The sequence below is a fragment of the Phascolarctos cinereus genome, unplaced genomic scaffold (assembly GCF_003287225.1).
Source record: "Phascolarctos cinereus isolate Bilbo 61053 unplaced genomic scaffold, phaCin_HiC Scaffold_8;HRSCAF=390, whole genome shotgun sequence".
NCBI lineage: Eukaryota > Metazoa > Chordata > Mammalia > Diprotodontia > Phascolarctidae > Phascolarctos > Phascolarctos cinereus.
In genome coordinates this window covers 28,381,320-28,393,805 of record NW_027556291.1, presented here as the reverse complement: position 1 = coordinate 28,393,805, position 12,486 = coordinate 28,381,320, and the positions used below count along the sequence as shown (strand labels likewise).

Here is a 12,486-nt window from a genome sequence, read left to right as displayed (position 1 = left end):
ATGTAGAAGGTGGTGCTTGGCCTGGATTTGAACCTGTCCTTTTGGTCTAGAAGATCTACCTTAGGTCCCAGTCTGCTGCTTGGTGACTTCTGCCTGCTAGTGCTAAGTCCCCACCACTCAGGCCCGGTTCTATCTTTCACTCTCCAGGGCTGCTCTAATCCAGTCCCACAGCCATTTGGGAAGTTTCTCTTTCTCTCCCCACTCCTTCCCTCCACTCTGGTCTAAGGAAAAAGGACAGGTTCTTCTCTGATACTTACTTCCAATGTCAGGCCTCAGCTTGCTGTCATAGTCCCTCAGAAGAGTATTCAAGATCTGGGTGGCATCAGTCTCTTGCGCCCTGGGAGTCAAGACCCAGGTCTTGTTGACACCAAGGTAATCATAGTCGTATTCCTCCGCACTGTCAGTGCTAGGGTCAAGAAACACAGGGTGAGACAAGGGCTGCTCCCTAAGATTTCTCTCTCTCTCTCAAATCCTCTTCCCCATAAAGATCTGCCTTTCTTTATCCCCAAATCTCTCAGTTTAAGTCCACGATCACCCTCCCTGCTCTCCAAAGGTATCTTCTAGCAATTGTATGCAAAATAACTTTCACACTAGTAAGTGGCTTTCAAAGTTAGGGCCCTCACTGGTAGCCGTTGCTATAGCAGCAAGAGCAAGCATTAGCCTACTTTGCAAAATTTAAAAAAAAAACCCAAATGACCAGAAGGTGATCCTAGACATACAGCACCTTACTTTTCTTGGCTGTCTTCTACAGTTTGAACCATGAGGTTCTCTCACACTTTCCACTACACCAGACCAGGGACCAAGACCAGCTAGGCTTTGGCATTATTGACTCTGCTCCAGCTGCTGAAAGAGCAGACACCTTGGAGATTCACTGGGCCTCATTGGGAGGCCAAGGCCATGCCTCCCTCTGACAAGACTAGGAAGCTAGCTAAAGGACCACCTCTAAGGGCTTTGGAAGCCCGCAAAGGGAGTCAGGAGAAAAAGGAACAAGGCAAAGGCAGATATTCAGGCAGCAGCCCCAGGTGAGCACAACCTTCTCAGGCCTCTAGGAAGAGTCAGAGTAAAACAAAATTTAGTTCGTTGATAATTGATAAGATCCAAAAAGCATTCAGTAGATGCCTACTACGTTCAAGGAACTGGCTAGATATTATTCCCTACCCTCAAGGGGGAATTTAGCATATAAAGTAAACCACAGCAATCTTCCCACAGGAACTGGCACTTGTAGAAAGCCTTGTCACCAGCCAGGGTTTCTAAGTGGCAGAGGTGGGAAGGGAGAGCCCTCCATACATAATGGAACAAAGGCAAGGTACGGAATGGCAAGTTCCCAAGGCAGCAGTTTGCCTGGAGCATAGACTATAATGGGAAAGAAACCTGGAAACGAAACGTATATAGTACTGAAACCAGTTTGTCAAACTAAGAACATTATATATTATCCTAGAAGCAAGAGGGAGCTATAGAAGGTCTTTTAGCAGGAGAGTGACAGTGGTCAGACTTGGATTGTAGGGAGATTATTTTAGCAGCTGTGTGGAGATGGATTAGAAGAGAGTGAGAGAGATTGGGAGTCTCATTAAGAGGCTGCAGCAATAGTCCAGGATAGAGATGATGAGTCTGGAAGAGGGATGGGGGCAGGGGACATAGAGAAATCTTTGCAGATCACACCCTGTACATGCCTGCTCATATTGTATAACTCACTCTGTCCTACCCAAAATGAAAAGAGGGGGCTCTTACTCACTGTGGGTCAATGACCCAGAGCCCCCATGGGGTGCCTGTGGCAGCAATGTGATCTGGGAAGAGAGGGTGGGGATGCTGGGGGAAGGATTTTCTCATGGTACCTTCACAGCTGGTATAGTGGGCACCTGGGTAAAGATTCGATTATAACTATCCCGAGGGGCCAATGTCCAGCTCAGGAGCCGGGCAGGGTGGGAACTTTAATAGCAAAAGGAGGGGGAGGAGGGGAGAAGTGTTCAGGGATGAGGGTAGGTGTGGTTGGCTTTCACAGGAGAGTGGGGTTGTGACCCATCTTCCCATCCCATGATTGATTAACTATATATGCCTTGGGGTCATACCACAACCCCTGGTAGGATAGCCCTATTTTGGAGACCACTGCTCTAGTCTATCAGCAAAGAAGAAGAGGCCCCTTGTTGAGAGGGAGCCTAGGGGGCTTGATGGAAGATGAAGAGGGTTGGAACAGCTGCTGTGGAGAACCTCATATAGAAAGAGCAGACAATTCTTAAATTTTCAGTTTTTTATTTGAAATCTTCACCTTTATGATACTAAAGGCCTTCTCCAATACGTCATCATGGCTTGGAAGTAAGCCTGGGTAAAGGAAGGCTAATCCATCACAATGAAGGCCTCGAAAAACTTACCCAGCAGCCTGGTGAAATGTGAGGGTGGCTCAGTAGCAGGTCAGTTACCAGGGGATAAAGGGTTGGGGTCAGAGCCACTCACAAGCACCATCTCCCAAGGCATTGCAAGACTTTGGATCTACATTGCTAGAAGGGTGCCCTCACTGATAAATTATGGCTCTTTTGAAGTATATGTCACTCATCTCTTTGGAGGGATCTGCTCTCTCAGCCGTCCTGTTCTTTTATTAGTAAAAAGCAGTAATTAGCCAGCTCGTGTACATTATCTTGGAGCTATCAGTCACTGGTGTAGGTCTACTCATTTGGTGGCAGATAACAGCACTGTGGGCCTAGACTGGCAGGAGGAAATTAGCAGCTGCTGGGGGTAACCACTGTGCAAACCGAACCTATTTCAGGGATGGAAAACTGAGTGGAGCTCAAAGTACCTGTTTCCTCATCCCTGGCAGGGGGAAGGAAGTAGGGTAGAGATGCCAATCTAAATTGGCCTAGGGTGTTTTGAGATCAGATGTATGAGAATACCTAAGGTGTGCAGAACCAGATCTCAAACCAGGCTTTGCTCTATCCCCGGGCTTCTCCTTTGCCACCTTGGAGGGCACCACTGGTGGTACAGCATGTTCTAGGAGAAAATAGGGTCTCACTCCCTCACCAAATGGCTATCAGCCAGAATTCATGGGATGGCCAAGAGGAAGCCTTCCAGTTCAAATCACTGGCCCAGAAGGGTGAGTATATATGTGGGGACCCACTCAGATACCCCAGCAGGAAGGCCAAGTGTAAACGTCTCCCTCCTAGGAAGAGGGTGAGTGCAGGAGCAGGTGGGTGCCCAGGGCCAGGGTTATCCACAACAGCTTGGGCAGCAAAGCTCTGAAGCTCTTTGGCAACGCTTGATCTGCTCCATTGGTGGACTAACGGATGGCTGGACCATTGCTAGAGTGTCAAACTAGAGATGGCACCGGCAATAAGGAAGGTAAAGTCCTTCCCACTCTCCACACCCTACCTGGAAGGGTCTCCCCAGGGTTTTGAAGCCTGCCATTCCAGAGCTGTCTAAAATGATGGTGATCAGGGCCTTAGAGGAGCAAACAGTCCTAGCCCAGGGCCAGACAGGATAAAAATCAATCAGAGCAAAGGCACTGCAGAGGGTGGGACAAGGACAGGGGAGGGAGGGGGTTTGCAAGCCCAGAGCTCAGGAAGATTCTTAGCGGGCAGCCTATGCCCTGGAACAGCAACCTGCCCAGCCTCTGGAGGGCCCTCTTGAGCTCCAGACCCATCCAGCTCAGGATGCCAGGCCACAGCCTAGCCTGGTGCAACAGTCACACCCAGAGGAGCCCCTAGCCTTCCCATCCCTATCCCAGTCCCGTCCCTGTCCCAGTCTTTGCCTGCATTGGTAATGGGATTTGATGGGCATTAAGTTGCCTTATTCTGCCAATTAGCTCCAGCCAGTAAAATCCCACTTCCCTGGAGCCCTGAGGGTAATGATCTGCTGACAACATGTTCTTTCCCGATCCAGCCATTAAGCTCACTAGCAGGGCTAGGAATAGTAAAAAACTTGAAAATCCGTGTGCTCTGGACTCTAGGAGCTGTTGACAGCAAAGGCTGGCCTCAGTACAGAGCTGGCATCTGCACCTGCCAACCCCACCCTAAGAACGTCAAGGGGAGGGGGGAGAGGCAAGGGGGCCCTACTGGGGAAGTGGGAGGGAGAGAGGCTAGAGAGCAACAGGCCGATGGCCAGCCAGGTACCTCTGGCAGAGCAGGGAGCACCCTAGCCTCCCTTTCAGGATCTTAAAGTCCCATGATAGACGTCTTAGTAAAGTCTTACTCCCCCACTACTGAACTTGGGGTCCAGCTAGCTACAGGCCTCTCCCTGTGGGAGGGCAGGTGAGCCCAGGGCAGGCAAAACCTCCTAGTCCACTCTCCCTCAGAGACACTCAGGTGAACCAGAGGAGGTGCCGAGACCTGGTGACCCACATCCCCCCAGCCTGTCCTTCACCCAACATTGTGGGTGTGGGGGGTGGTGTGCGGGTTGTACCTAAGCAGTTTGCGGGTCCCAGCCAGAGAGATTGGTGCTTTGAACAACTAAATGGGCACACAGGAGGAGACAAGACTAAGGCTCGTCTGGTGGGGAGTTTGGCTGGGCACATGCATCCAAAGCCTCCCTTTTTAAAGGGAGGGAGCAAGGCAAAGGCCGGCAGGGTCAATCTGTGCTCCCCCTGCAAACTCAGAGGGCCAGGGGAAGAACCGAGGGGAGACTAACAATCCGAAGGCAGCTCCGCCACTGCACCCACTTGGAGAATGTGGAAATGAATTCTAGGCGCCGCCGTTTGTGGCTGGAGGAAGCAGAAAGGATGCACATTCCCGCCCCCTCCCCGCCTGCCCTCCCAGCCAGAGGCTTGGGAGAAAGTCTCTATGAGGATGGGTTGGGATGGGATGGGAGGGAGAGATGAGCGAAACCTGGGGCATAGGCGCGCTGGTGGGTATGGGGGCAGGCACGGCCGGGCACGGGGCTGGGCGGCGGGCTGGTGAGGCCCCCCGCCACGCAGGCAGGAAAAAAAGCAACGCGGCCACAGAGAAGGAGCTGTCGCCCAGTGACATTACCGCACTGTTTGGAAGCTATTCCCCTTCCTCCTTTCTCATTCCCTCCCCAACTCAGCTTCGGACTTCTTGGTAGCTGGGAGACTGGACCTCTGGAGTCCCCCCCGCTTGGCCCCAGGACAACTCTCCCCTGTTTCCCCAGCTCTCCCGTTATCCGAATCCCCTGCCTTAAGCTGGGGAGGCCAAGAGGGGCAGGCCACTTGGGGCCAGCCGGATTGGGCTTCACAGGGCTTCCCTGTCGTTGCTCTCCCTGACTTGAGAGGACGTTTTCGCCCCCCATCCTTAATCCCCCACCAAGGCATCAGGCAGACCCTTCATTAGGAAAACAAGGAAGCCATCAACTGGGAGGCTGGACTCAGTTTCCCCACTGGTAAAAATGAGAGGTAAAATTATTTTTAAGGGCTCTCCCAGGACTAGGGTGTTATGAGAAATGGAGAAGGACTCGGGACAGACAAACAGGGTCAGAATAGGGGAGATGGGAGTAGAGGGGGTGACAGGAGAGAATGATTAGTTTTTATCAATTTCTCTCCTTGATGAAAGGGGTAGGATGGGGTGGGATGAGATGGGATGCTGGGGTCTGAATGTGAAAGTCAATCCTCTCACCTGATTTGGAGGGCCGGGTAGATGGCCAGGTATATCAGGAGAAGTTTGCCAGACATCTTAGAGACCAGAGGCAGACCCTGTCTCTGAGGCAGAATGTCCACAGAGAGAGAGAGGCTCAGCGTGAGGTTTGGGTTTTGAAAGGATCCCAACTCTCCCCCCACCTCCTCTCCCCTCCCCTCTCCTCCTCCTCCTCCTTCCCGCCTCCTTCCCTCCCCCCGTCTCCTTCACCCAATGGAAATCACTAGCGTCCAAGGGAGCTGCGGCTGGGGGGAGGGGGGGAGTGGGAGTCAGGTTGGAGATAGGGAGGGAGCCCACTGAGTTAAGGGAAGGAGGAGGCAGAAAGCCTAAGGAAGTGGCCTTTTCCCCAAAGGGCAGCAGCCCCCAAAAGGCGACTCCAACTTCAGAAGGGAACATAGCCACTGGGAGACTCTGAGCTGGGCAAGGGCTCCCACGCCGTTCCGCAGCCCTCTTCTTCCCTAGGCGCTGCTCCCACCCCCCACCCCCGGGCCGGGGCTGGAGCCGGGGTCGGGAGGGGCGCGGGGTGGCAGCACTCACCAGTGGCCAAGTTTCTCCTGGCAGGAAAGCCCCCAGCCCGAGGCCCGGGTGTCTGATCCTCCCTCTGTGTGCTCTCCGCACTGGCAAGCAGCAGTTGGGTCCCTGCGGCCCCCAACGCACACAGGTGCGGGCAGACAGAGCTGCTCCCACCAGCAGCCCCACCGGTTGCTGAGGCAGTGCCCGGTCCAGGCGCGTGTCCCTCCTCCCTTCTGCCTGCCCCTCAGCGCTTGTTTCTGCCTGCGCTCCTCCCCACACTCGCAAGTCCTCCCTCCTCCCTCCCGAGCCCTGGCCAGCCCCCCTTTGACATCTATCTAGAGACAAAAACAAAAGTTGGGCATTTCTTAACCTACTCCTTGGCAGAAAAGGAGCAGGGTAACACACACACACACACACACACACACACACACACACACACACACACACACACACTGGCACGCGAGCGCGCGCGCATACACTCACACACACTCACACGGGAGAGGGAGAAAGTGATGCTACAAGGCTTCTTCCCAGGGTCCTAAGTCCCTCCTTTTTTCCAGTAGTTTTTTGGAAGTCTTTGCATTTCTGAGACGATAAAGGAGTTAAATAGCCCCGGGGTCCCCCCCTTTTCCCTCAGAGGCATTTGCTAAAGGGTTAAAGTCACCACTAATGGACAGAGATGTGTCGACACCCACCCCCCATTCTCCCACCGAGAGGATATACGTGTCCACACTAAGCCGGGGAAAATTTCTGAACGCGTGTGAAGGGCTCCATCCCTCCTGCTCCCAGTAATACTGCTTGGCATTGCAGGGTGAACTGAACCGTCCTTAGGCTGCGTCAGGGTCAGAGAGCCCAAGGAAACAGGGGGCTGGGAGGGACCAGCCTTGGTGCCTGTGCTCGGACTGGGTGCTGAGAACATCTGGGCCCACACCAGGCTCACCTCCTTAGCGTGACTATGTTTCACATCTCTCCCTGCACTCATGATGGGGCTTGGGGTGTGTGTTGTGTGTGTGTGTGTGTGTGTGTGTGTGTGTGTGTGTGTGTGTGTGTGTGCGCGTGCCATCAAGCGTGTGTCTACACTGATAGCCGCCTACGCCTGAAATCAGACAGGTTCAGAGATTGGGAGTTGGAAGAGACCTGTGAAATCCTCTAGGGTAGGAGATCTTAACCTGGGCTTCATAAACTAGGGTTTTTAAAAAATACGTATTTTGGTAATTAGATTTCAATATAATTGTTTCCCTTAGTAATCTCATGCGTTTAATTTCCTCATTTAAAAACAGGATTTTGAGCAGGAGTCCATAGGCTTCAGCAAACTGCCAGAGGGACAGAGCGAAAAAGGGGTACACAATAGCTTAGGAATCCTTGATCTAATCCAGGGGTGGGGAACCTGTGTCCTTGAGGCCCTATAGGTCCTCTAGTGCGGCCCTTTGACTGAATCCAAACTTCCCAGAACAAATCCTCTTCATAAAAGGATTTGTTCTGTCAAACTTGGACTCCATCAAAAGGCAGGACCCAAGGACCTAGAAGGCCACAAATTCCCTACTCCTGAATCCAACACCCTTGTTTCACAGGGGTGGGGGCACCTTGCTCATGGCCCCATGAGGAAGATCTGTCTGCACAGCAGAAAGCGCTACTTCCCACGGTACCAAGGCTCCTGTGTTGAGGTAGTTATGTCCCAAGACCCTCTTTGACGTGCTTCCTGGAACTGAGAAATGTGAATTATGGGTCAATGTAAACTGAAGGATGGTGACAGTCATCTGGCCAATGCATGTCAAAATTTAATGTTAACACTGATAAAAAAAAAAAAGCAATCGTAAGCACTAAGCAAAGAGGTGACCAGGTGTAGGGATACTGATCTGACTATGAAATCCCATCCTCACTCACAAATCTTTCATGGCTCCCTGTGGCCTTTGGAATAAGGGAAGGGGAAGGCACTGTGCTGAGTGATTTATAAATATCTCATTTGATCCTCCCAATATCTCTGAGCGACAAGTGCTGTAATTATCCACATTTATAGCGTGCTCCCCCCCCCCCATGGTTAGGTGACTTGCCCAGAGTCACACAGCTATTAAGTATCTAAGGCCAGATTTGAACCCAGGTCTTCCTGGCTCTAGGCCCAGTGCCCCATCCACTGTATCACCTTTCTGTCTCTATTATAAATCCCTAAACCTGGCCTGCAAATTAGTTTAATCAGAGTTTGGAAGCTTAGACATAAAAAATGGTTTCACTGCAGAATAGGAGATTATTGTGCCCAGCTCCTATTTCTGACCTGCTGTGGGCAGGCAGTTTACACTGGCTCTGTGTGTGTGTGTGTGTGTGTGTGTGTGTGTGAGACCCTGGGCAAGTCACTTAATCTTTTAGTGCTCTAGTCAACTCTGTATGACTAAACTACAGAGAAAGGGCCCAATTGCATTGGAAGAGGAAGTTTCCTCTCTCCTGGGAGTTCCCTATCCCAGTGAAATCTCAGGTCCAGCCCCTAACCTTATCCTAATAATTATCTTGTCTAAAGACTGTGCTAAACACTTGTTAACATCTTGGCAAAGAACCTAGATCTGTTTGTAAGCAGGCAGCAAACGAGGCAGATATTTGTCTAGCAAACACAAGTGCAGATGATGAGAACTAAAGGGAGGATTCTGGGAATTCAACCCACTAACAACAGGGACAGGCCCACCAAGGTTTCCCAGTGGTTCTATTCTCAGGTGGGCATCAGAGGCCTAGGCATGCATCTAGGCACCACTTCCTGCAGGACATCTGAAACTTGATGCCCTCAAGACATCCCAAGCTGAGCTCACTATCTATTTTTCCCCTCCAGCCTGATCATCCCTTCCACCTTTCCTCTTTCTGTGTGGTCCTACTGCTCACCCTCCAGTGCTTGGAACTTTGGCCTTCTTCCTCTCTCCCCTTGAACAGTCAATCAGTACTGTCTTATCCATTTCAGCCCCCCGCCCCCATCTCTTGTAGCCATTCCCTCTTCTCTCTTCCTTCTGTCCCCATTCTAGTTAAGGCCTTCATTTATACCTGCCTAGATTATTGCAATAACTTCCCTGTAGATTTTTATAATTCCACTCTCCCCCCTCCCAGTCCATCTTTCACGCCATAGTCAAACTACTCTTTCCTAGGCATTCATAATAAATGTTTGATGAACTTTCCTTGCTTGGCAATAGGGACACATTGCTGATTTCTGAGCACAGGAGTGATGAGCGAACTCTGTTCAGTTCTTTGAAACCTAATGCCAGCTATCCTTTCCAAGTTTAGTTTCTCTTACCCCAGCTTCCCTCCACGTGCCGTATAGCCCAATCAGCCTGTACAATTCTTAGCCCCCATATACATCCTATGCCTTGAACACCCTTCTTCCCTTTCTTCCCCTGGTGAACTCCAGCCCATCCTTTAAAGCTCACTCAAATGATACCCCTCAAGGACACCTTCCTCCTCTCTTCCATACCCCCACTTCTCGTATCCTCTGAGACCTCCCAGGGTGCTTAGTTCTTCACTTCTCTCCACCTATCCTGGAAGAGTGATTATTAGAGCTGCCTGCATTGGCTTCAGACATCCCCCTGGCCCTTCCCAGGGAGGAAGGATTCTAAGTGAGTCAGGACCTTGCACGTAATGCATGTAAACTCTGAGGCTCCAACCCCCAGAACCCCAATCAACCACCATAGGGTTTTTTTTTATACAGCAGAGTGTTTTAAATAAGAGATGGGTGCCAGCTGTGAGAACACTTGGCCCTTTATTTTCTCCCTCAGAATGCCATGTATCATACATGTGTGCACACGTATTTACGAGGATGTGTGTGCAAAGAAGCGCTCGTGTCCCCTCTCTCTGGTAACTAAAGAATGAAATTTGGCATTTCACCTGGGACTATTAGGACTCCTGGTCCAGCAAGTGTCTGTTTCCAGGGGATGTCTACAAGTGTGTGTGCCTGTGTGTACCTGTCTGTGTGTATATCCCTACATTAAGGTCTTCCTCAGATGGCCCTCCCCTCTGGGCATGGTGACCACGGGGGCCAGGTATGAAGGTTAGGTAGGCAAGGGATGTGTACAAAGATCCATCGGGCTGGGCCGAGTCCTCCCCAGCTGTACTTACGTTGCCCAGGGAGCAGGCCAGCCACAATAAGTGTTGAAAGCTGCATTGCCATGTCAGCTTAGCCGACAAGGGGGAAAATGGTTCTTTGGCTGAAGGTCACTGTGTCCTCGGTGCTAGAGGGGCTGGGAGCTCTGACCAGCCACGCTCTTGCAATGCCTCATCATTGGAAGGAATGCTGCTGCTGCTGCTGCTGCTGGTAGCTGCTGTCATAGCAATTGGAGGTTTACAAAGCACTTCACCTATATTTAATCCTCACAGGGGTGCTATGAGGTAGATATAGGCAGTGTTATCCTGCTACCTAAGTGCTCACAGGGGATGCAGTATTAGCTTTGGGGCCATGAAGACTGGAGTGCAAATTCTGCCGAACACTTAATAGCTGGGTGACCTTGAGCAAGTCACTTAACCTCAGTCTGCTTCAGACTGTAAAATGAGAATAATAATAATAGGATTTATTTTGCAGGGTTTTTATGAGGATCAAATAGAGTAATAAATGTGAAGCACATCGCCAACTTTAAAGCACTATATAAATGCTGGCTGTTATTATCCACATTTTACAGATGAGTAAACTGAGGCTCAGAGGGGTGGAGTGACTTGCCCAGGGTCACCTAAAGTGTAAATGTAAGTATGAAATGAAGATCATAGGCCAGTTCTCAAATCCGGTTCTTTCAATTCAGAACCAAAAACTTGACTTGAACCACTGCTAGACCATAATTAAGCAAACAATGGCCAAGAACCCCCTTTGAGAAGAGCAGCAGTGGGAAATAGTGGGGTGGGGTGTCAGCAATGCAGTCATAAGCCCTGAGTTGCAGTCCCTCTGTCACTTACTGCCCGGCTTCCCTCCACATGCCATATACCGCCATTGGTGTTGGACTTGCCCACCTCCCTCATACCCCATATTCATTCAGTTGTCAAATCTTGTCCATTCTACCTCCACATCCATTCCTTTCTCTCTACACCCACATGGCTAACACCTTAGTTCAAAACTTCAGCAATTTTGGCTCACATTATTGTGATAGCCTCCTGGTTGGCCTTTTTGCCTGTCTACTCCAGGGTCCACATAGTGGCCAAAATAATCTTCCTGTGGTACAAGTTGGACCAATGTCATTCCCCTGCTCCAAAAATGTCAGTGTCTCCCGACTTCCTAGCAGATAAAATTAAAATTCTTCAGTGTGTCATTCAAGAGCCTCCATAATCTGGTGCCTACTTACCTTATCATGTCTCCTCAATAGAAGGTAACTTCCTTGGGGCAGGAGCTAGCTCATTTTTATCTTAGCATTTCCAGAATCTAAAACAGTGAGCACTTGGTCTAAAGTAGGGGCTTAGGTTTGCAGAATGGAAGGGAAGACAATTGTTGTTATCAGATGGTTGTTTGGGGCTTGATAAGAACATTCTGAAGATCCCTGGCCTGGGAAAACCTTCTTCCTAAGTATCCCCTCCTTATAATTCTCTGCTACCTGGGAGTTGATGCAAAATGGCAGGTGATGGAATGAATCATAAAAACTCTAGGCCAGAGCCACCCTCAGCATGGCAAAGGCGGCTGGAAATGCTGCCACATCCCCATTGGCCCATCCACAAGCAAGCCTCAGGCAAACACGTTGGGGGAAGTCAGGGCCAGTTAAACTGCCCCTCAGTTAAACTGGGAAGTTGGTTGAGTTTCTCACCAGCCTCTTCTCTGTGTGCCTTGCCCAAACTCTTCATGGAAGGATATAGGCAGTAGCAGCAGCGCAGAACCCAGGCATGGGGCAAGGAAGGCAGCCAGATGGTGGGAAAAGACTACTAGAGCATGAAGGCATTTGGGGGTGGGGGAATCTTTATTTGAGCCCAGCCTCTCATTCCCTACTAACGCCTTCTAGACTCAATGGCCCTCAGTTCCGGTGTCTCGAGACTCCATTCTTACCAAGGGCCAAAAGGAGGCCTCGGCCTCAGTGTGGGGGATGAGATTGGGCCTCAGGGATGTCAGAAGCCTCACGATCTGAAGTTAATACTTGGCTCAAGAACTCTCAGGAGAAAATCATGGCCTTCCCTGGAGGTAGGGCTGCTGTTTTCTGATAGGCTAAGTTGTTTCCTAGAAAGGGTTTCCTTTGGCCTCCTGTGTTAGCAATCATGGAGTTTAGGATGGGGGAGACAGCATATACAAACCTCAGTAGATGTAGAATATAAACAATGAGCATGAACGTGCCAGGGAGCTTGGAGAGGGATGGCCCTGCTAGGGCAATAAAGAAAGGCCTCCTGGCAGCTAGAAGATCTCAAAGGACCCTTTCTGGCTTGTATTCATCTTGTACATTGTTGGCATATACTGAGTATGTGAGCTTCTGGAGAA

The 12,486-nt window shown here is 50.6% G+C and overlaps 1 protein-coding gene across 1 annotated transcript in view; it reads right to left on the bottom strand.

Annotated features, from left to right (window-relative positions):
- The window catches only part of GABRE (gamma-aminobutyric acid type A receptor subunit epsilon), a 65,624-nt gene extending 59,953 nt beyond the window's left edge, over nt 1–5,671 (bottom strand). Inside the window, exons 1-2 of the mRNA XM_078147799.1 lie at nt 5,553–5,671; nt 258–406 (exon numbers count right to left, since the gene is read on the bottom strand). Of these exons, the coding sequence (XP_078003925.1) occupies nt 258–406; nt 5,553–5,608 (205 nt within the window). The 5' untranslated portion in view covers nt 5,609–5,671. The remainder of the gene's footprint in view (nt 1–257; nt 407–5,552) is intronic.
- Nucleotides 5,672–12,486: the final 6,815 nt, after the last annotated feature.